Raw genomic sequence first — 26,158 nt, 5'->3', positions numbered from 1 at the left:
GCAGCTGATGGAGGAGGTGAAGTGTCGTATTGCAGGTATTTTACAAGCAATATATTCCAGAGTAATTTATCTCCGATCTAACTGATACAATGACCAATTTCAAGGCAGCTAATGTTACAGGTGAATATATTTTTCAATAGTAAAACTAATTCCTTTCCCATTGAAATATAAACTTGAGAGATTTGTTTGGAAAGAAATTGGAAATTTCTTTCTCAAAAGCTAATACATTCCATTATAACATATTTCATGAATATATTTTTTTTTTTTAATTTTTATTAATTTTCTTTATTTTGGATCAGAGATTAAATTGAAGTATTTATTTCAGAAAGTAACATATATGTTCTAATTTGTCAATAACACTCTTGTCAAACTTTAAAAAATAAAAGAAATAAAAAAAAAGAAAACTTTCTGCAAAACTATCTTTTCTTTCAGACACAAAACAAATATGAAAGATAAGACCATTTCCTCCAGTTAAGAAAGAACAAAAGAAAAAGGTAAATCAAGACCCAGTAACTGATTCTAAACATTAAAACATTGATATTATGTCAGGCAATGTATTAACCAGTTTAAAATAATTTTTAAAATTTGAAAGTAATTAATTTGGAATTCCTGCACAAACATGTTTGATGGATTCCATATAATTTGCTACTTAAAGAGAAGGTGACTAAAATTACAGTAATTTTATCATTAAGATTAAATGAAAGTAATTCATTAAAAATAACAACACTCCTCCAGAATGGAGAAGTAGAACTGAAAAACTTGGTTAGTTTACAGAGCTGTTTCTGAGAAATTATTTTGTAACACTAAAAATTATTTATAACACAAACAAATAACTGCTACAGCTTCAGTAGAAGAGATTTTTTACAGATTTTCTTCAGTGCATTAAACTATATATTCATGTTTTCCTCTTATATATTACCAGTTATGAGCGCTAAACCCTATCTGTTATGTGTATAAATTAATCATTAAAAAACAGGCGCAGGAGTGGCTGTGTGGTAAGTAGCTTGCTTACCAACCACATGGTTCTGGGTTCAGTCCCACTGCGTGGCACCTTGGGCAAGTGTCTTCTACTATAACCAAAGCCCTGTGAGTGGATTTGGTAGACGGAAACTGAAAGAAGCCCATCATATATATGTATATATATGTATGTGTGAGTGTCTGTGTTTGTCCCCCAAAACTTTGCTTGACAACTTAGTGGTTCGGCAAAAGAGACTGATAGAATAAGTACTAGGCTTACAAAGAATAAGTCCTGGGGTCAATTTGCTCGACTAAAGATGGTACTCCAGCATGGCCACAGTCAAATGAATGAAACAAGCAAAAGAGTACAAGAGAGTAAAGAGTTCTATAATAATAAAAGCAAAATCTTGTTTGTCCACCTGGGGCCCCTGTATCTCAATCTATATTTGCTTTACATAGACATACACCTTTTTGGAATCAGGATGATCCAAGGATCAAAAATCTGCCCTTCATTTGAGTCTTGAATATTCAGCATTGTGATCTGATTTAAAAGTATTTGGGCTGCTATTTCTAGCAGGTAAAGCTTGGTTGATTCATGCCATCTTGGCGTTTGTTAGTTGACATCAGGGATCAAGGGTGATAAATGACATTCACTTCATTAATTTTATGTCAACATAAGAACTTTGGGACAAAATGGCCAACAGCTGGAATTCAACTTGGGACTAGAACAATAGAATGATTGCATTACAGAATTAATTCTCACCCCTCCTTAACCTCTGATTAAATGCCATTGGGGTATATAGTCATTATAGATGTATTACAGCTCTGTTTAGTTTTGGTCTGCAGGGCCATTTAGACCTCAAAAGTAGCTAGTTTAAAAATCCACACAGAGTGCAGCTTTTAAGCTAGTTCTTGAAATTTTCTTACAATCTTATGATGAGAAATCATCATCGCCATGTGTCATATGCCAGCAGCCCATTGATGACACTACAAAAAAGTCTTCCTGATTAAGCACAAATTCTTCAACTGCCTTGCTACTCTTGCACAACCTGCTCTTGATATTGTCCCATCCATTGCATTCTTTGCCTGCTTCTTGATCTACTGCTGTCAACTCTTCCTTCCATGAGAATGTTTTCTAAACCTCTGCTTCTTTGAATATGGCAATAATAGATGAACATAGGCGCAGGAGTGGCTGTGTGGTAAGTAGCTTGCTAACCAACCACATGGTTCCGGGTTCAGTCCCACTGCGTGGCACCTTGGGCAAGTATCTTCTGCTATAGCCCCGGGCTGACCAATGCCTTGTGAGTGGATTTGGTAGACGGAAACTGAAAGAAGCCCGTCGTATATATGTATATATATATGTGTGTGTGTTTGTGTGTCTGTGTTTGTCCCCCTAGCATTGCTTGACAACCGATGCTGGTGTGTTTATGTCCCCGTCACTTAGCGGTTCAGCAAAAAGAGACCGATAGAATAAGTACTGGGCTTACAAAGAATAAGTCCTGGGGTCGAGTTGCTCGACTAAAGGCGGTGCTCCAGCATGGCCACAGTCAAATGACTGAAACAAGTAAAAGAAAAAGAAAATTTGTTTTTTCACAATGTTCAGGGGTTGTCATCTTTCACCTACTTGCTGTAACCTACTTGTGAAAGATGATGAGAAATGAAATTAGTCTTTGATGTCTTGGCTTATAAATATCCCTCATACTGTGGGAGGGGAACAAAACCTTGCAGATTCTTTCTTGTTATAGGTCATTTTACTTTTGAGGCAGAACTACAAAAATATTAAGGGTCATCGTGTATTTGAATTCATTTGGTAATTATGTAAAAATCATTAACCGAGTCCATTTGCTAGCACAACAGATAACAAACATAAGGAAATATTGAATATCTAATAACACTGAAGATACACTGTTTACCAATCAGCATAGACACTTTGTACGTCCAATATTTAAGCAACCAACTGGCTAAACAATGAGTGTCTATTATTTTAAATAATGAACAGGCAATATTTAGCAATCAGGAGAATAAACAATGAACAATTAATGTTTAGCAGTCCAGACAGGAAATAATGAACAACCTATATTTTGCAATCACTTCAAACAATCAACAGAATTTAGTAAATTATTTTTGTTTAACATTACTAGAATGGTTAGCTGATCACGCTGCCATCACCACATTGTCTTATGTCTATGGCGAAGTCATTCCAATCTGGATGGTTTGATATTCTGAACCTTAACTGCTTTGGACACCTGTTCCTTTCCCTCTATCATCCTTTAGCCTCCCAACACATGGCTTAAGCCACAATCCTTTCTACTACACCCCCATTCAGTGAAGGGGGCATTTTCGTTCCCTGAGTGATTAACTGATCTCAAAAGTGCTGGTAGCAGTACATTCTGTAAAATGGTCGGCATTATGAAAGGCATCCAGCCATGGAAATCATGCCCAAGTAGATATTATTGGAGCTCATCATAGTCTTTTGGCTCATTGGATCCCATTGAATCATCGAACCCATCCCAGCACAAGAGACAAGCATTAAATGATGAGGAGGATAAGGATGATGATGATGATGATGATGATGATGATGATGATGAAAAAAGTTCATTTCTACAAAATATTTGTAATACTGTATAATTTATAATATCCCCTTATCTTGCTGTACTCAGTTCAAAGTACCCTATATATGCTTGTAGAAAGCAAAAGAAGAATCTTCAAATATTTTAGTTTGCATCATGATTATCTGGTTCACTAGTTCTGATTACGAGTTGTTTCTGAACATTGGTCTGCAATGATCCAGTGTACACTAAATAAATCATGCACTAGCACCTACCAATTATGATGCCTTGCAACCATAAGTCGATGAGTCCAACATCAGCTACTTTGTCGTTATAAACAAAGACACAATTATCACATGCAAAAGTTGAAATGGCGCCTTGTTTAAATTGAGAAGTTAGTAAAAGGAAAGGGTTGTCTTACCTGAAGTAAGGTGGCAGCTTTCTTCTTTTTAACAAACCGAACACGATCTCGAATGCAACGGTAATTTGTTTGAAGTATAATAACTGCATAGCGTTGACGGAGATATTCTGTAGAGAGATCACAATAATTAATTACATATCAAACTAAATTTGCACAAACTATTTCAGAATAATATTTTCTTACAGGTGGGTCTTGTAAAGTTTGATACATGTTTTTTTATTATTATTATATTATTATTATTATTATTATTATTATTATTATTACTGAATGAGAGAGCAGTGCATACCATCAAAGTGACACTGGGATAAAATATACAAAGCCCAGTATAACCATCATGACTACCCGCCTGATAAGGGTATACCAGGCACATGCATCACAACCATGTGCGTGACATGGTGATCTCATATCAAGATAAACAGCACATGACCTTGCAGGTAGGGCCCAGTTAGAATTTTCTTCAGGTTGAGTATCCCATCCCACTCAAAAGGTCCCTGAATAAGGGTTGTTTAAGGATGTTGAATGAAACACCCATGTTTCCAGATGTGAATTATTCAAACCCCAAAGAATCCTCTCGACACATGGCTATGATGCTCTTCCATTACTTCTGCTCGTGATCAGAGATGTATAAATCGTCAACCACCAAGGGACATGGTCAACTGGTTAAGGTCAAACAACTGACAAGCAAATCTGTGGTATTGAGCAGAATATTTGCTGTAGCCCATCTTTTATACCAAGATAAAAACAATGTACATGATAACACTTCCAATCAGTTAAGATTAGAAGCCATGAGAGCCACTGCCTGGTACTGCATCAGGGCATTTGTTGTTGTTGTTGTTGTTGTTATCTAATATGGCAGAGGATTGGCTGAATAATAAGAGAATCAGACACTTCTCTAACACTGCCATACACATACAAATATATTCACTCACAAAATATCTATACTAAAATAGTAATTTCTTAAATAGTAGAAGTTCTTCATTTTGTTGAAGTGACCAAATCATTCTACACCATTATTTGTGTATACATACACAAATATATGTATATGGACGATATTCACACACACACACATATTTATTAGTACTCTATCAAGCTATCCCATTATCAATTCTAAGATTTAGTAAAATACTATACTATAGTTAAGATTACATATAACATAAATGGAAATGACAAGCTAAAAGTGAGGAATCAGATATAATCAAAGTAATGTACAGAAATTGTAAATCAAGAAAATATGGTTACATTTTTATAGTTATCTGGTACTATAATTAGTGCACTAAAATGCAAGCTAATAGTTTAATTATTAGTATAGTATAGAGAGGACTAGCAGTATATTTGTGGACAGTGAATAACTTAGTAAGAAAAAATTTACAGCTAAGAAGTTCATAGATTAAAGTTATACACTAATTATACTTATCATTAATATCTCTATGAAGTAATACTGAATTGTGAAGTTGTGTGGCTTAGTAGTTAGGGCATTTGGTTCACAATCGTAAGGTCATGAGTTCAATTCCTGGCGACACGTTGTGTCCTTGAGCAAGACACTTTATTTCACGTTGCTCCAGTCCACTCAGCTGGCAAAAATGAGTAGTACCTGTGTTTTAAAGGGCCAACCTTGTCACACTCTGTGTCATGCTGAATCTCCCTGAGAACTACATTAAGGGTATACATGTCTGTGGAGTGCTCAGCCACTTGCATGTTAATTTCACGACAAGGCTGTTCCGTTGATCGTATCATCTGGGACCCTTGTCGTCATAACCGACAGAGTGCTCCTTAACCCTTTCAATACCAACCCGGCTGAAACTGGCTCTGGCTCTGTAGTAAAAATGTTTTGTTTTCATAAGTTCTGAATTAAAATCTTCCACCAAACCTTAGTCACAATTTAGGTTCCTAGCACTAGCTTAATGATAACTAAGTTATTTTACTAAATTCTTTGTTGTATTTAAAATTAATTGAAAGAAACACAGAGCATCTCAACAGAAATACAGTAACAAAAGGGTTAATGCTGAATTAATAATCAAAATCAACTGAGTTGAGACTGAAACTAGATAAATGAAGCAAGGCAGAAATACAGAAGTTTAGAAAAATGGGGATCAGATGGGGGGGGCAAACGTGCAGGAGTTGATAAATAATGGTAATATCAACAGAGCATTTAGGTTAAAGTTAATACATTAATTCTCAGTATTGTGCAGGAACACTGTATGGGGCATGTGTGGACATTGTATTATTACATCATCTTGCTGGTTAATGAGATTTAATTTACACTCAATTATTTTATATTTCAGATATACACAAATTACACTGCTAATTTGATATGGTTGTGCTCTGCACATAATTGACCAGGTGATTTCTTACTTAATCTCTTAATCTCTGTAGGGCATCCATGTGTGTGTGTGTGTGTGTGTGTGTGCGCGTACATATATATAGATAAATGTATATACATTTGTATACCCACATACATGACTGCATTCATGTATAATAACCATTCTATCAGTTGACTTTGAATTCAAGATGTTATGTGTTACCGTGAAAACATTGTTCACGTACATTTTAGATACATTCAATTTTACGATAAATCCAATATGGGCTGATTTGTATTTTGTAAATTTTCTCTTGCTTTCACAATACAAACAATCATTGGTTCTATATTATGTAATCCTCAAATAAAATGTGATATTCTCCATTCTTGTTCATGTTATATACTTTGGATTTTTTGAAATAGCAATCTTTGGATTTACTTATATTGGAATAATTGTTTGTTCTTTCTCAAGCCATGCAGGAGGAAAGAGTGAGAGAAAGTTGTGGCGAAAGAGTCAGCAGAAGTTTGCCATTACCTTCTGCCGGAGCCGCATGGAGCTTAGGTGTTTCACTCATAAACACACATATCGCCCAGTCTGAGATTCGAACCCACGATCCCTTGACTGCAAGTCTGCTGCTCTAACCACTAGGCCATGTGCCTCCACAGTGAAATAATTACCATGGGTTATTCTATTTGGATCTATTGGTATCTGATTGTCTCATGTAGTTAACCAAAGTGCTTACAAGATATATACCTGGATTTATTAATCCCTATCAACTATTATCATATATATACATGTGAGTGTGTGTGTGTGTGTGTGTGTGTGTGTGTGTGTGTGCACGTGCGTGTACATACGTAGGCTTAATATAATAATATAATTCTTACTCCACAAGAAATGGTAAATACATCAGTTAGTCTTTCTCTATGACCATGGCAGCACCAAAACAATTTTGGTAGCCCTACATGTATAATTTTGCAGTTTCCACTTCTGTTGTTTCAAGTATGGTTTCACATCTAAGTGAATCCACTGCTAGCTGGGATGATAGCAATGGTTGTGTAGCAGCTGATGTGGTAGTGAGGTGACATTAATTACCTCAGGTCATTGTCAAAACTCCACTATTTCCAGCCCAGCCTGTTGCCAACATTGTATATATAGATACTTTCACATGTATTTCTTCAGTGTTATTCCATTCACTTGTATAACTCCCTTCCATATTTATCATGTAGATTAATGTTGCAGCTTTGAATATCCTAACACATTGTTAATTAATTATTTATCAAGTATTTTGTGGTTATATGATTAAACTGATTGGAATGTGTTAAGTTCAACACATATATGTTTAAATTCCCCCCCCCTCTCTCTCTCCCTCTCTCTCTCTCTATCTCTATCTCTCTCTCTTTCTCTGTGTAAATAGGAAATGGCATTTCTTTCAAACATATTACATCAAAGACACAATTGTGTTCAAGTCTGATGTTTTTAATCAAGGATTTTTCAGGTTTCCTTATTTGTCCTCCATACTGAGATTGGAACAATAACATTCCTAAATCCATTTGCTCATTAATATTTCAAAATCCTTTTAGGCCTTATCATCAGAATGGAATAATGATAATAACGATATATTTTTAATAGTTTTATTGTTACCAACAGAGATCATAAACTTAGCTATAGTTTTCAAAGAATGATGTGATTATTATCACAAATAAAATCACCAATGCCAGATTTAAAAATTATACAAAAGTAAAGATTCATAGATTTCACAGTTTTATTTTATAGGTTTTCTGTGTGTTTATTGTTGGCTTGTATTTTGCTATCACTAAAGCTTCTCTATTATTCTTCAAACTTTTTAATGAAATTCTAAGTTGTAACTCTGACAGCTAAAGTTGCTGTATAATCTTTGCTCTTTTACTTGAGCATAGAGACAGTGAGGGTGGTACTAGATTGACAGTTGTGATGGTAAAGGGGTGATAGTAATCATATGAGCTGTAGTTGTGATAGAGGCAGAAGTGATGGTGATGATGTTGATGGTGGTCGTGGTGGTTGCCCAGCCGGTCAAGGATGACAGTGATAGTAAGCAATGTGAAAGACAGTGGTGATGGTGGTGGAGGGAGAGGCAGTGAAGTCAAAGGCATTGATGGTGGTGGCGTGAGAAGTTTGAATGGTATGTGTATGGCAGTTGTGGTGGCAATGGTGGTGGTGATGGTGATGGTTGAAAGCAATCAACAGAAAGAGAGAGTGAGAAAGAAAAGGGTTAGATAGAAAAAAAATTGCACTGAGCCCCAAATGGGAAGACAAAAAATGTTGTTTATCATGCAGCTTTGCAATAAGTCGAAAAATTACATATTGTTTTGATGAAAATTGTTCATTGCTTGAAAAATATTGGTCAAGTTTAATAAAATTTAATATGCATTGAATGCATGAAATGTCATTATTGGGCCCAAGGCCCAGTGAAGAGGCCTCCACCAGAGCTAGCTTAAAAGCCACACAAATAGGGAAGCTTTCAAGCTAGTACATATGTCTATACATACCTGCATATACACACATATATACATTAAGGAGCAAACATAACTGCTGAGATAAGAAGTTTGTTGTGCAATCATCTTGTTTCAGGTTCATTACTCTTTCATTATTGGATTTATCTGATTTGATTCATGTACGGATGTAAATTTTGGATGTGAGTTTGCACCTGCTAAGTAGATTTAATTCCAGAAATTGTGGTTACATGGCACCTTGAACAAATGTCTTTGCCCATCACGCATGCATGTGTATGTGTATGTATATGCGTGTATTGCAAATTGATATTTGTCTTGACATCTCTTTTACTTGTTTCAGTCATTTTACTGAGGCAATGCTGGGGCACTGCCTTTAGTCGAGCAAATCAACCCTGGGACTTATTCTTTGTAAGCCTAGTACTTATGCTATTGGTCTCTTTTGCCAAACTGCTTAGTGACAGGGACATAAACACACCAGCATCGGTTGTCAAGTAATGCTAGGGGGACAAACACAGACACACAAACATACACACACACACACACACACACACACACACATATATACATATATACGACGCGCTTCTATCAGTTTCCGTCTACCAAATCCACTCACAAGGCTTTGGTCGGCCCGAGAGTATAGTAGAAGACACTTGCCCAAGATGCCACACGGTGGGACTGAACCCGGAACCATGTGGTTTGTAAGCAAGCTACTTACCACGCAGCCATTCCTACGCCTATTTGTGTACTAATTGCAAAGAAAGTCACAGATGCTATAAATGGTGCTGTTTGTTTTGAGACATGGAGTCATTTGTGGGTGTTTTACATGGAATTTTTCATTGTTTAAAGTATTGGGTGAAATATAACATTGCTAAGAAATGGCAGAAGAGCATCTGGCTGAAGAAAATCTGCACCATTTGATCTATGCAAGTATGGAAAAGTAGATGTTAAAATGATATTGGTGATGGCATAAACACACACACACACACACACACACACACACACACACACACATATACACACACTTAACAAAACAGAAGCTGATTTAGTGAGAGTGCAATTTTTCAGTTGGTTAGAGTAAATGCAGCTATATGGGGACATCGACTAAATGTTTCATATCTGACATAAGGAAGGGTCCAAAGATTTTTAACCAGTATAAAATGTGAGGCCTTCCACAAAGCCTGCATTTTCTTGATCAATTGATGATAGATGGCCTTGTGCTTTCAAAGACCCCACTAATCTGAATTTCTAATCAATATTCTGTTCCCTTAGTTTCCAGATGTTAATGGGTAGTGTTGTGAAGTTTTCCTGAGGTTATAAAACCTGTTTGAATTTACTGTCATCCATACCTGTATAATGTCTGATTTATGAAAGTTGTGGTAATTTTGCGCTCATATTAACTCAATTTCAGGTTACATATCCGATCTAAGGGACTTATGTATGTCTTCCTACACGTACAATCCTGATTTTCTTGTTTGATAGGCTTGTTGGTGGTGTTGAGTAATCTCTTGTGGGAACAACAGCTGTAGCTGATTTTCATGGCACATCTCTTACAAAATCTTATATGATTAACAAGGAAATATTTTTCCCCAAATCCAGGTTTTTATTTTTATATATACATTGGTTTTCATATTTGATGAATAAGATGGTATGAACTAGAAGATGTTTCAAGGTCAATTCTTGGATCCCTAGGGTTGACTGAATGGAGTGTTGGAAATGTTTTCTCAAATGTCACTAACTAATAGGGACCTATCGTACTAAGTGGTTGCCTTGTCAACAATATCCTTTGATGAGGAAAGGTTAGAAATTCTCCTGCTGTTATAACAGACACAAGGTTCTTAAAACCATGGAGAGAGGGAACAGAAAATTTATTAATATACTTAGTTTCTCCTTTGGAATATGGAAATGGTTGTAAGAACTTGATTCTTGGTTCAGTGATACATCTAAGAAGTGAATATTAGTTTAGTAGCTTCAGTAATTAACAAACTGTATCTTAATAATACCAGTTTGCATTTATCCAGCTTATATATATATATATATATATATATATCAGTGCCAGTGCTACGTAAAAAGCATCTAAACCACACTGTAAACTGGTTGGCATTCGGAAGGGTATCTAACTGTAAAAAAGAATCCTACCGAAACTGACCTTGCCTGTGCTGGTGCCACATAAAAAAGTACTCAGTCCACTCTGCAGAGTGGTTCGTGTTAGGAAGCACATCCAACCATAAAAACCAGGTGGAAATAAACAGCGAAACATGGTGCAGTCCTCTACGTAACCAGCTCTGCACAAACCATCTAATGCATGTCAGCATGGAAACAGACATTAAATGATGATGATGATAATGACGATGAGATATATATATATGTATATATTTTTATTTTTATTTTTATTTCACTTCTTTCAGCCATTTGACAGCAGCCATGCTGGAGCACCATCTCGAAGGGTTTCAGTCGAACAAACCGACTCCAGGACTTATGTTTTTTAAGCCTAGTACCTAATCTAATGGTTTCTTTTGCTGGACCACTAATGTATGGGGTCATAAGCACACCAATACTGGTTGTTATGCAATGATGCAGGGATAAACACAGACACAAAGACACACATAGATATATACATGTATATATATATATATATATATATATATATGGACTGAACTTGGAACCATGTGGTTAGGAAGCAAGCTTCTTACCACACAACCACGCCTATATGTGTATGTGTGTGTGAGTGTGTGTATATTCACATGCATATATATATATATATATATGTATATGTATACACACATATACATATACAAAATTCTAGACATACATATGTATATATGTATGTATGTATGTATGTATGTATGTATGTATGTATGTATGTATGTATGTATGTATGTATGTATGTATGAATGAATGAATGAATGTATGTTAAACATAGTAAGCTGGTTTTAATGCATTTCTTGGCTTCAACATGTAAGCACAGGCAAACAATTATAATAATGACAGTAAAATGGATGGTGGTGGTGATGGTAGGGTGGCATGACAGGTATGGCTTGACTGTTTTGTGGGCGCATATATAGATACACACACACACACACACACACACACATATATGTGTGTGTATTATATATATACAGATGTACACATACACTTTTATTCTGTTACATGTATATTATTTACTTTACTGTTCGATCAATTTTTATAGATGTTTAACAAAGAACAACATTTTGTTAATGATTCATTTATCCTTATATTTATTTACCTCCACGTAATGCTTCTGCTACTATGTGGTGATGGTAGTGGTGGTGGTAGTGGTGGTGGGAGTTCTTCCTTGTCGTTGTTTAAACCCAGCTCTGCCTTAATTGAGCAGGCATGTGATCAAATGGCTTTCAAGCCATGAGCATCCAGTCTATCTAGGGGTACAGTTGCTAGAATATACTTCCTTTTATTAGGTGCTATTTGAAGAATTTGGCTGCTATTCCTAGAAGTTCAAGTTACCACATAGAGGACCCTTTAATGGTCCAAGTGAATGATATCAGGTCATTAAGAATGAAATGTCTGATTTTCTTATGTGCCGCATTTAACAGCTGTCAACTCTAATGTTTTATCCTGACAATTTTTTGTTTTACAACATTGAAGAGTTACATCGTCACTTTTTGAAATGCAATTTATGGCATCTGATTATATTGTGAGTTCTTTGCTGTCACAGCATAAAAGCAAACTATTTTTGCCTCGTATTGTTACATGTGATGAAAAATGTATTCGTTTCAACAATAGGAAGCCTTCTGCATGATGGTTGAATAGAGATAGAATACCAAAACACAATCCAAAAACGATATTCACCAAAAAAAGCTAATGGTGTCTGTTTGGTGGTCCAGTGCTGGTGTCATACACTACAGCTTCATGAGACCTGGTAAGTCAATTACAACAGATGTGTACATCAACCAATTGGATGAAATAATGAGTGAACTTGCAATTAAACAACCAAGATTGGTCAATAGAGACAGGCCAATTCTCTTGCAAAACAATGCTGAACTACATATTGCACAAAGAACACTACTCAAGTTACAGGAACTGAACTTGGAAGTACTCTGTCATCCATCATATTCACCAGACCTTGTGCCAACTGACTATCATGTTTTCCAGGCATTAGACAACTTTTTGCAAGGAAAAAACTTCAAATCTGAAGATGCAAAAACAGCCTTTCTTGATTTCATCACCTCTTGCTCTCCAGAATTCTTCACTGCCAGCATACATAAGCTACCGATAAAATGGCAAAACTGTGTTGATAATTTAGATGCATACTTTGATTAACTGCATTGCTTTTTGTTGAGATAAAGTAAAATAAACATTCAGTTCAAAATCAGACATTTCATTCTCAATGACCTGATAGTAAGCTGAAATTATTCATGAAGACTGTAAAAGATTGCAGACTCCAAAGTATTAAAAAATTTACTAACAGGAACTGAAGTAGCAATTAAGATCATGTGATAACTGTTTAATCCATGGTCCACTGATTTTTAAAGATCATCTTTGGTCATGGTCTGTTTCATTGTGTCTTTTCTTTTTAGAGATGTCTTTAATTATTGAAGTTGGCACCTAATGCTACCCCTACTCTTCCTTCATTCACAAATACCTTTCATTGTCATCTTTGTGGTTGCCACAACTATCATCATCCCCACAACCACCACCACCACCACCACCACCAAACCACCATCATCATCATCATCATCATCATCATCATCATCATCATTTTCATCATCATCAATTTAATCAACACACTAGTTACTGTCAAGCAAACTGCCTACAATATATATATATATATATATATATATATATATATATATATATATATATATATATTATATATCTTTTATCTTTTACTTGCTTCAATCATCTGACTGCAGCCATGCAGTCTTGAAGAATTTTTTAGTCAAACACATCAACCCCGGGACTTATTTTTTTAAACCTAGTACTTATTTGGTTTGCATGGATGGATGGAGTGAGGAAAGCTTTGGTGGTTAAAGGTATAAGAGTGAGAGGGGCAAGAGAGTTTATTAGTGACAGGAAAGCTTGTCTCTAATGGAACCAGTATGATGCCTCAGGGGTAAACCAGCATATACTGTCAGGCTCTGTTGCTGATATCAGGGGTTGTGTTCTATGCCTTGACCCAAGCTTAGGACTGGGCTTGCCTTTTTGAGCTAGGAAATGAATGGAATGCCTGGTGTGTGTCTTGTCGTAGCTACCCACTCCTATGGGGAATAGGCCTTGGTAAATAAAAAAGATAAAATATAACTTATTCTATCTATCTCTTTTGCCAAACTGCTAAGTTACAGGTACATCAATACCAGCTTTCAGGAGGTGGTGGGGTACAAATGGAGGTACAAAGACACACACACATAGATATATACATATATATATGCACACACACACACACACACACACACACACACACACACACACACACATATATATATATATATATATATATATATATATATATATATATATATATATATATATATATGTGATCTCTTTCAACATGTGATCTCTTGAGCACCACCAGCAAAAATATTTTTTCCTCTGTCTTCTCTTCTTGGGATCTTTCCTTCTCCTTGTTTCCGACGAAGAGCTCCGCTCGAAACATTAAACCCTCCTTCCCTTCTTTCCTGAGCATCAATAATACTTTAATTGTTCCACGTCCTGCGTTGCTGTGTTTTTTTCTCTTTTTTTCTGTGTTTTCTTGTTTGGATTAACTATATATATATATATATACATAAATATGCATATATATATATTTCTTTACTACCCACAAGGGGCTAAACATAGAGGGGACAAACAAGGACAAACAAAGGGATTAAGGCGATTACATCGACCCAGTGCGAAACTGGTACTTTATTTATCGACCCCGAGAGGATGAAAGGCAAAGTTGACCTCGGCGGAACTTGAACTCAGAACGTAACGACAGACGAAATACCGCTAAGCATTTCACCCGGCTCGCTAACGTTTCTGCTAGCTCGCCGCCCATATGCTTATATATATATATAATGCTGAGACCCCCTTCAGTCATGACTGACCATGGGATTGCACCTAGAAAGTTATTCTCCCAGGCACAAGTCTGGGCAATGTTGTTTTTGGAAGACCAGTAGTCACCCATGCATACCGGCCTCCCCTCTCTACGCCGCCAGTGTTATCCAAGTAAAAGGCAATGGCCGATACAGCTTGGCACCTGCGACGTCGCAACTCATTTCTACAACTGGAGTAATGTGAAATAAAGTGTCTTGCTCAAGAACACAACACACAGCCCGGTCCGGGATTCAAACTCACAACATCACGATCCAGCCTTAAGGGTGTGGCCATGCTGGAGCACTACCAGTGTATTAATGAAAATTGAATAAATCAACTGGTGTTTAAAACATAAATCAACATAGAACTTATAATTAAAGAGGATGTTTGTATTAGTCTTAGGCAGGTTAGTATAAAAAAGGGTTAAAATAAAAGTTATATATATATATGACAGGACTCTTTCATTTTCTGTCAACCAAATACATTCACAAGGCTTTAGTCAGTCTGAGACTACTATAGTAGAAGACCAGTGGGACTGAACCCGGTACCATGTGGTTGGGAAGCAAGTTTCTTACCACACAGCCATGCCTATGTTTTGAGTTCAAACCTTGCTGGAGTCTGCCGTTCATCCTTCCAGTATCAACAAAATAAAGCACCAATCAAATCTTGAAGTCAATTTAATTCCCACCTAGAACAGGATGGTACCTGAATAACACAAACATTTAATACATACTCTGTATTTTCTCATGAAAATACAGAGTATGTTTTAAGGCCCTGCACAACTTTATACCAATCCCATTTTACTCCAATCTCTATTTCACAATCCTGAATCCTTTATATTGCAGCAGTTTTATTTTTCATTTCAGATACATCATCTGAAAGCATGGCATATTAATGAGCCAACACAATCACACACGAAAAAAAAATTCTCTCAGTTGTATACAATCATATACAAAAAAAAAAGAAATAATATAACTAAAGATATAGAAAGAAAAAAAAAACCTAGCAAAATGGCAAGATAGTCTTGACTAGAATGCTTTTGATCATAAGCCTTCTCAATAGGAGATGACTCGGGACTAAAAAGAAACACAACATATGTCCACGCCTGTGCATTTCAGTTTTTTTTCATAGTTTGGTCAATACATTCAATATTTAACCCAATTCACCTGTTTTCAATTTGTCTTTCCTGTCCATGCATCACATCCAACACTAGACTTTCATTTTACAATGCTGACTATCTATCTTTATCATTATCATCATCATCATCATCATTATTATTATTATTATTATTATTATATTATTATTATTATTATTCCTACTACTGCTACTACAAGTCTATGTGCATTGCATACATGAGGACTTGTAGATACATAGATAGATAGATAGAGAGAGAGAGAGAGGGGGGAGACTTAATGCAACAATATAGACCAGAATACTTTTCAGTATCATATTCAGATAATCACACAATTGACTCTTAATAAATAAGAGAATGATTAGAGCTGTTTTCACACACACATATATACGTTTGTATTTACTTTAAAAGAAAGAAGAATAGTACACACATATACACACACATGTGCATGCACACACAAGCATACATATATATATATATATATATATATATTATATATATATATATATATATATATATATATATATATAATATATATATATATATATATATACATATATATACATATATATATTAATTGCCATTGTGTACAACGTGAGATTACAGCAGTGAACAATGTAAGTGAAATGTCACACTGCATGAGTCTAGGTGTGACATGGTGTGCAAGTATCAACTAAACCAAAACTTCTATAGATCAGTAGACGGCTTCAGAACAATGAGAGATTGAAGTACTTTGAACAATTGCAACTAAAATCAATATTTTTATCTAACTTTTATACAAATTCAATGACTTTACTGTGTTTAACTAGAGTTGAAGTCACAGTAATATCATTATAATTGAATAATTGAACTTATATGGCTGACTTGAGAGGAAAGTAGACATGTGAGATGCAGAGGAGATGTCCAAACAATTTGTCACACTTAAGAGCTACATAAACCTGGGTACAATTGCAAATGACCCAATCTTACTCGAGGGACATTTGTACTATTCTTTTGCCGTTTATGAAATTAATATCTATTGTAAATAAACTAAAATTATCTTTTATTTAATCAAAGGAGAAATATGTCTGTAAATTTTTTTAGATCTTTGTCAATTGGTGACATAGAAAGAATTGGCATTAAACTTGAAGGCTATCATCAGCTTCATCATCCTTTAACGTTCATTTTCCATGCTGGCATGGGTTGGACAGTTTAGCCAGAGAGCTGTACCATGTTCATTTCTAGGGCCACTTTACAGTGTGTGCTGGTTGCTTTTACGTGGTGCCGACATGAGTGCTTTTTATGTGACACCAGCACAGGGCTTTTGCGGGTCAATCCTCTTCATCAGAGAGAAAACTCCAAACAAGAATTAGGATCTACAGAGGTGTGATTTTGTGTAGGAAGGGTTAGATAATATTTTTGAGGACTGATGTAAAGTAAGGATGGCAAGAGGAAGATCAACTACACCTGGGTGGCTCAGGGGGAGGTGATTTGATCAAAAGTAATGGTATGAGAGTGAGAAAGTGATTGTACCTTATTTTTGGGTGAACAATGGCTAACATGATGGAAGGAATTTTTTGTTTGTGGTCCCAGATATTTGTCTGTAACAACAGTGTCACCACAGATGCAGTAGTGGTAGTAGTAGTAGCCTCATATTGTTGTCAGAGCTCTTCCACTCTGATATATATCTAGAGCTGAGATTCCAAATGAAAGTATCTTAAAGCTTTTATGAGAAACCATCAAAGTTAGCAATACAACTATTATGTTTGTTCCTTCTTTGATTTTAACTTCCAGACAGGAGATAAGTTGAGAACAGAAGAGTGAAAAATAATACAGAATATGTGTCTGATTAAGATATATCTACTAAATGCATTTCTTCATAGAGTCTTAGTTCTTTAACACACTCACATATTGCAGGTATGGAATCTTTCTGAGAATCAACAACCGTTATTATTTGCACGTTTCTTACAACTGTGTTGCATTTCTGTTGCAGATGTGACATCAATTACACACCACCAACTTTGACTATTTGTAATGAAGGATTTCATTTATGGAGTCATATTACATCATATTTATTATAGTTATATCCAAGATATTGATTTTTTTCTAGGGAAAGGTGAGAGTTAACTAAATTAACCCCAATATATTTCTGATACAAATTTTATTGATCTTGGATCAATGAAAGTAATGTCAGAACGTAGGTATGATATAATATCCTGCAAGATATTCAATCTGTCAAACACACCATTTCTACCAAATTATAGGCAAAATATTTGTATTCCTTGTGATAGGATCTAGTTTTAGTAAAGTACGCTTATAAAGTGTTCACTGATCTATTGATCTAATAAAGTACTTTGGTCAATTGTATGCTGTACTAAATTTCTTCCTATTTTTGATATTTGCAGCAATGTCCATTTTTCTGGAGGAACTGCATCTCTTTGCTGAAGTTCTTTAACCTCTATTTATGTCTCATGTTTCTGTACGGTTAACTTCCAACTCAATAATTTGGTTTCCCAGAAAATATTGTTGAATCACTAAGCACTAAGTACCATAAATCCTCGAGTATAGCCCGCCCTTGAGTATAATACGCAGGGGGTTTTTACGGGGCTGTACCTCTGAAAAACCTAAACCTTGAGTATAATACACACCCTTTCTCTAACTTGAGTCAAGGAGGTCTATATAATTTCCTTGGTTTGTAAAAATATATACGGTAACATCCTTTATTATTATTGTACATATAACATAATGCAAGCGTGTAGCTTTTTTGTGCCTTTTGTTTGCAGAAAATAAAGAAATAACAGTAATAACGTTTAATAAATGTTACTTACTGCAAGTTATGAATGGTTCTTTTATGACTTCATTGCTTTCAGGCTTAGCTTAAGGTATTTTCATGCCCGACATCACAAAATGCGTCTGAATAAACATTGCTGGGCAGCAAATAGAGACTCGGACATTGCTTAGAAAATATTTAAAATTTTCAACCTCGTACATAGTACGCACTAGGGATTTTGACCATTAAATTTTGGGGAAAAAATGCGGATTATACTCGAGTATTTATGGTAGATGTTGACCCTTTAGGAAATTTAAAAGATACCCAGTCACATCTGATAATTGTGTAAGGAATATATATTAGTGACAGAGGTAGTATTAATACCAAGAGGCAATATTGATCACCACTGAAACATGGTTGTTGTGTTGGAACAAACTATACTGTGGTAGATACCACGAGAGAAACTCTCATTTTGGCTTTTGGTGCAAAATCCACTCTTGTTTACATCACTACAGGGGAGATAAATCTCTGCCACCACCAGCTAGAGGTAGCTATTAGCAGCTGAATATACATCATTGATAAGACCAAGGAAGGTGAAAATCACGTGATCTGGTCTAGGCACTGGAGGAGACAGGGATTTATCTTCCCGCTTGCAATATAAAAGGGTGCATTTTGCACTGACAGCCAATATGGGAGTCTCTCTCATGGTATCTACTGCAGTATAGTTTGTTCCAACAGAATATCCATGTTTAATTGGGGATATATATTACTTAAGGGTATCTAATTAATGCAAGTTATTATTTAGAGGGAGCACAGCAAATAGAAGAGATAGCTGGAAATGGAGTGGAGAATAAGTGATCTCAGCAGTACAATGGCAACTCTAGATATATTTCTGCCTTATTAGACCTCCTCAGCTATACATTGTCCTTACCAGTGTTGCCAGGTATTGATATACAGATTTTGTAATAGATAAATATACAGCGACAGTGTAACTAGAATTGTGGGGTAGGGGGGGGGAATACCCTGGAACAAACATTGCATGGAAAATAAATGGTAAGGTCAGATCAGTGCTACCATAATGTTGGGAACCTTGCTCAAGGACAATAAATTATCTGCAGAGATGATATCTATAGATATTGACATCGAACAAAGAATTCGGTAGCTTATCTTCTGAATAATGATATTGAATCTATTATGTCTGTAAAGATAGCGATAACAGAGATAAGTAGCATGTGAGTGAAAAAGAGAAAGAGGGTGAAAATAACAAGAGAGGGAGGAGGGTGAATGAATAAAAGAAAGCCAAGGAAACTGAGTAGAGAGGGATTGAAATTCCACTTACTATGAATCAAAGTGGTACAAAAACGTCTGAAGTATCTCAGTCTTAACAAAGATTGTCATGTGTGTGCATATATGTGTGTGTGTATGTATACACACACACACCCACACACACACACATGCACACAAACACACACGTTCATACATACACATACTCACATTCATTCACACATAAGAAAAAGCAAGGTAAGTGAAATAATATATTTGATGTACATTATTTTTGAAAGTTACATCAAAGAAGAAGACAGTCTTTGAGTTCTGTTGCTAACAGCCATACTCAAAATTTTAACTTTCATCTTCCCAATGAATGTAATTCCCTGTTATATAATAGCAAGACTCCAGTTAGCTGAAAACTTAATACTTAAGTGAGAGCTACCACACATGATGTAGTGTTCTAAGAAATTGCAATTAATTTGAATTGCAGCCAGATTGATAAGAAATAAATCATTATCTAAATGATTAATTCTGATCAAAAAGGCAGGGGAGATAACCCGTGAATTTAAATAAACTAAATATAGAATGCTGTAATGGATGAGCTTGAGCTTCAGTAGTATGGCAACAACTCCAGATATGTTTCAGTTCAATTAAACCTCATCAGCAAAGCATAGTTTAACTGGTAGTGCAAGATCTTAAAATGACATGAGAGCATATAGGATTTTCATAAATGAGTACTAGATCATGGGATAATTTCATAGAAATTCAAGGAAATGATCGAGAGATATCCACTGCATGAAAACTTAATAACAAAGTGAGTGTTAGCAATACCAAGTGTATTAACACCATTTTACCATCACTATTATATATATATATGCATATATGTGTATATGTTAATGCTTGTTTTTTAAGTTACATTATAATAAAAACAATTTTTCATTAATCTCATGGGTTACTCTGTTCTTTTGTAGAGTACAAATTTATTGTTCTTAAATAAGAATATTACTGATAGTGACTTCAAAGTTTTGGCCAGTCCAATGATGACTTAACAGGCTAAATCTTCAAAGTCATTCTCACTAATATTCTCCACACAGACAGATATTATAGAAGCCAGAATAAGGAAGCTTTATGCATATAAAGTTATAATATTTCTTTTCTACTCTAGGCACAAGGCCCAAAATTTGGTGGGAGAGGGCCAGTCGATTAAATTGGCCCCAGTATGCAACTAGTACTTAATTTATCGGCCCCAAAAGGATGAAAAGCAAAGTCGACCTTGGCAGAATTTGAACTCAGAACGTAAAGACAGACGAAATACCTCTAAGCATATCACCCAGCGTGCTAACATTTCTGTCAGCTCGCCACTTAATAAAGTTATAATATATGTGAGGTTAATGTCAAAACTTGAGTTATTCTATGAAATAACATTGTTGTGTGTTTAATATAATTGCTTGTTGAAGGGTACACATTTTAGCACAGAATTCAATAAGAACCTGCTACAATCAGAAAGCAATTTAAAAAAATGAAACTAATGCTTTTTTCAGAGATTTCAATCTTTTAAAAGTGAAACGACAAAAAGGTAACGTTTCACATTATCTAATAACATAACCCCAAACAATTAGAATCTCCCCTTTTTTTTTAAGTAGCAATCAAAACAATTTATTAAACAACATGCAATAATAACTGTCATATCTTGAAGTTTGCAACAGTTATGGACATCACAGAGAGGAAAAGAATTTATGTTGATTTACAGCTGTCATTTTACAAAATAAAACCAGCATTTCTAAAAGAGAAGTTGTGCTTGTAAAATTGTGTGGGTGCAGCAGAGTTTTTACATGGTGCTAAATGCAGAGAAAAAAACTCGTTTTAAAAAGCTGGTAACAAATAAAATATATAAAAGTTGATTCCTTACTTTTTTGAGCTATACACCTACGCCAGTTTTTCTGTATAATTGTAGCTTTGCCACTCAGGTACTGCTGCCGCTGTTCTTCCAAAGGTTCAAACACAGAATTACGTAAAAATACCTAAGAGAGGGAGAGATGGAAAGGGGAAAAAAATTGTGAGAATTCAGAGAAATTGATCAGTTTAGTTGTTTTTGTTTTTTTTATAATGCATTACGACCCATAAAAACCAGCAAATAGCGATAGTAAAAGAACGCCAACATGCAGGACTCAAGAATTACAGACTGATGTGTTTTACATGTTTTTTCCTGCAATATTAAGAGTTTATAAAGAATGAAACTAGTTTCATTAGATCAATCTATAAAATTGTTCTTTGTTGTTTGAAGCACAGCTCAAGGATTCCATAAACATAACAATTTGCAACATTGCCAAAAGAGAACACCTCAAATGTAAAGCAGGAATAAAAATAACAGTAATAACAATAACAATAAAAATAATAATAATAATAATAACCTCAATACATATTAGCATGTCTCTCACCACCACTACCACCATCACCACCGTCATCATCATAATCTTTGATGCTGTTATCATTGCATAACGTTCTTGTATTCTGACTTTAATTTTCACTGGAGTCAATGGGATATATACAAGTCAAATAGAGGAATTAATACAGTCTTCTAAATGCTGGTCCTACAGATGGCGTACCTATATTAAACATCATTGTGATGATGGCCTCTTCTTTGTAAAGGGTATTTTCCTTTCATTTTAAAGAGTAGGTGGTGTTCTGCTGTCTGGTGGTGATGGTGAAAGATTCAGAGTCAATATGAGAATGCCATACCATTGAACTGAATGTACAATTCAATTGATGGGCTTCTATACAGTTTCCATTCACCAATTTCCCTTGCAAGACAAGGAACAATCCAAGGCTACAGAAAATTAAATTTGCCCAAGATGCCACGGAGTGTGGTTGAACACACAACCTCCTGGTTGCTAATGAACTCCTAAACCAATGATCATGTCTGGAAACCTCATGTCATATTCAGATTGTTGAAAAAATCGATAATAGGGCCCCTGGGAGGGATCCTTATACATATCTAATATATTTTATTTTAAAAACCAAGAGAAATAACCCATTCACTTCCAGAAGGGATCTTTATATATAGCAAAGGGAAATAACCCATTCATTTCCTTAAATTATTTGGTAAAAATGAAATTGTGTATGCTTATTTCTTAGTATTTGAACTGTTAAAGTTATTTTCATAATTTATCCAGCACATGCCTTAAACAAGTAAATAGTATTTTCCTAAACAATAGATCCACTTATTTCGGTTAGTGACTTATTCACGAATATACCAACACTATCATCATCATCATCGTTTAACATCCTCCATTTTCCATGCTGGCATGGGTTGGACGGTTTGATGGAGGTCTGGAAAGCCAGTGGCTGCACCAGGCTCCAATCTGATCTGGCAACATTTCTACAGCTAGATGCCCTTCCTAAGGCCAACCACTCCGAGAGTGTAGTGGGTGCTTTTTACATGCCACCAGCACAGAAGCCAGCCAGGGTACCCTGGCATTGATCACGTTTGGATGGTGCTTTTTACATGCCTCTGGCACATGAACCAGTCGAGTGGACCTAGCATCAACCACGTTCAATAGTGCTTTTTACAGGAGCCAGTTAGGGGAAACTGGTATATATATATGTATATGTATGTATGTATGTATTCATTTGTCTGTGTTTGTCCCACAGCCATCGCTTGACATCCAATGTTGGTGTGTTTATGTCCCTGTAACTTAGCAGTTCAGCAAAAGAGAATGATAGATTAAGTACTAGGCTTACAAAGAATAAGTCCTGATGTTGATTTATTTGACTAAAGGTGGTGCTCCAGCATAGCCACTGTCAAATGGCTGAAACAAGTAAAAGAAAAAAGTAAGAAATATATATATATATATATAATATCATCATATCAATATATATATATATATATATATATATATATAATATCATCATATAAATATATATATATATATATATATATATAATATATATATATATATCCTATTCTTCTTTCAGAATTGATCATTGGTCTGTGGCCATGCTGGAGCACCACCTTCAAGGATAGGTTTTACTTGTTCTTGTTTAACTTTGACTTTAACTCTTCTAAGCTTGCAATGGTTAAACAATAACTAACATGTAAACCAATTGATATTTATCTTCTTCCTCCTCCATAAATGTGGATTTCTAACAATGTGGAGAAATAAATATAAAACAGATCAATATTATTGAAGTATTCCAGTAACTTTGGCGGTCAATGACACCATTTGGAAATAAATAAAATAAATAAAATTAGAAATAGAATCAAGTTTCAGAGAATTGGTTCACGAAACTTGTATTAAAAAAAAAAAGAACATTTGGCTAAAAGAATTACTGTGCAAGAATTTCTTTTAAGATGCAAGCAAACCATTCCAGTCGCGACCATCCAAACTGTTTTAACGCTATAAAGGAATACATTATTTAATGCATTTTCTATACCTTATCTAAGATAGTCAGATGTGATTTGAAGCGATTTGACATCTATTTCAAGAATTCAGTTTGTAAGTAAAATATGCTTGAACCCAAAAATGGGACTAGATTTCAGAGATTGCCATCCTTAGGTAGTTTGATCAGAACATTACTATTCCAAAAATAGTAAATTGGCAGGAAAATATAAATTCAAGTTTTCTTTTAACCCTTAATCCATAAATGAAGCAGTGAATGAAGAAATTTAAATTTTGCAAGAAGTCCTCTTCTGCATTTTTTGCTTGTCTCTCACATTTTGTTCTGGTTTTCCAGTAATTTTCTCAATTTTTACTCAATGTAATTCAATAGAATTTCATGGAAGATATTTCTATCAAATCCTATTTAACATAATGTCATATAGCTCCATAAAATGCAATATACAATAATTTTTGTAAAAAAAAAAAAAAAAAAAAAAAAAAAATGAAGATTTAAGAAGCAGCCAATAAGAAACAGGAAGAAAAAGCTGATTTTGAAAGAAATTTGAAAACAATTGAGACAATAAATGAATTTGAATCTGAAAATTAAATGAACAGAAGAAAATAATTCCAAAATAAAACTCTAGAATTGTAGAGTAAATAACAAGTAAATGAATAAATGAAATGAAATAAAGAAAGTCGTCATGATGACGATGATGATGATGATGACGATGATGATGATGAAGACGATGATGACAATGACGATGATGACGACGATGACGATGATGACGATGATGATGATGACAATGACGATGATGATGATGATGATGATGATGATGATGATGATGATGAAGACGATGATGACAATGACGATGACAATGACGACGATGATGACGATGATGATGAGGAGGAGGAGGAGGATTTCTCTTAAGTTTTTATTTTTAAAAATGATGATAATAAGCACAGGCCTAACTGCATAGGTAAAAGAGTGCATTGGAATGTTGGCTGAGCGCGTAGATTCGAAGTAGCAGAAAAGATTGGTATATGAACACAAGCCAGAGGGTATGATGGAGAATGAGAATCACAAGATGTTATGGGATTTTCCCATAAAGACTGATCATACAATTGAAGCAAGAGGACCATGGAGAATTATGCAAGAGAAAATAATGAAACAGTGCAATATCATATGATAACAGGGTGGATTATAAAAGAAATTGAAAAACAAAAGAAAAACATGAGTAATGCCAGGACCTAAGAAAACAATTATTCCCATGGCAATTGGTGCTCTTGGCACAATGCTTAAACTGAAGGATATTGGAATTAAGACTTGCGTTATCAACCTACACGAAAATGCAATATTGTGTTCTGCAAGAAATGTAAGGAAGATGATTCAGATTTGAAGATACTTGAGACCGGACCTCAAGACAACATCCCTGATGACTGATAATACATGTGATAGTGAGAAGAAGAGGGAGGAGGAGGAGGAGGAGGAACAATTGCAAATTTAATTTATCATGTAAAAACTTTGATCAAGTTGTTAAGTTGATCTATGGTCAAATGTGTTCAAGCAGTGATCATAAGTCTGTTCAGTTTGTTCAATTCCAGACTTAAAAAGAAAAGAATAGTAAGTACTTGAGTTGATTCATTTGACTAAAAATTCTCGGAGGTGATGCCCCATCATGGCCACAGTCTAATGATTGAAACATGTAAAAGATAAAAGATAACTAATTAGTTGAGAGGTTATCAATGTAGTAGCAATATGAGAGAGAGGGGAGAGAAGCAGAGAGAGAGGAAAGAGAAGCAGAGAGAGAGGAAAGAGAAGCAGAGAGAGAGGGGCAGAGAGAGAGGGGAGCAAAGAGAGAGAGGAACAG

At 35.1% G+C, this 26,158-nt stretch overlaps 1 protein-coding gene and 1 long non-coding RNA gene across 5 annotated transcripts in view; one reads left to right on the top strand and one right to left on the bottom strand.

Annotated features, from left to right (window-relative positions):
- LOC118765473 overlaps window positions 1-20,945 on the top strand; it is a 24,071-nt gene extending 3,126 nt beyond the window's left edge. Inside the window, exons 2-3 of the long non-coding RNA XR_005001340.1 lie at window positions 7,854-7,860; window positions 20,824-20,945. This is a non-coding gene — a long non-coding RNA (uncharacterized LOC118765473). The remainder of the gene's footprint in view (window positions 1-7,853; window positions 7,861-20,823) is intronic.
- LOC115217708 (unconventional myosin-X) overlaps window positions 1-26,158 on the bottom strand; it is a 560,656-nt gene that overhangs the window by 289,212 nt on the left and 245,286 nt on the right. For all 4 annotated transcript variants that reach the window (XM_036507677.1, XM_036507678.1, XM_029787467.2 and 1 more), the window contains 2 exons: window positions 21,821-21,932; window positions 3,928-4,034 (listed from right to left, as the gene is read on the bottom strand). In XM_036507677.1, the coding sequence (XP_036363570.1) occupies window positions 3,928-4,034; window positions 21,821-21,932 (219 nt within the window). The remainder of the gene's footprint in view (window positions 1-3,927; window positions 4,035-21,820; window positions 21,933-26,158) is intronic.

Source organism: Octopus sinensis, linkage group LG11 (genome assembly GCF_006345805.1).
Source record: "Octopus sinensis linkage group LG11, ASM634580v1, whole genome shotgun sequence".
Lineage (NCBI taxonomy): Eukaryota > Metazoa > Mollusca > Cephalopoda > Octopoda > Octopodidae > Octopus > Octopus sinensis.
The sequence above is the reverse complement of the archived record's forward strand: the minus strand, read 5'-3'. Positions and strand labels throughout refer to the sequence as shown.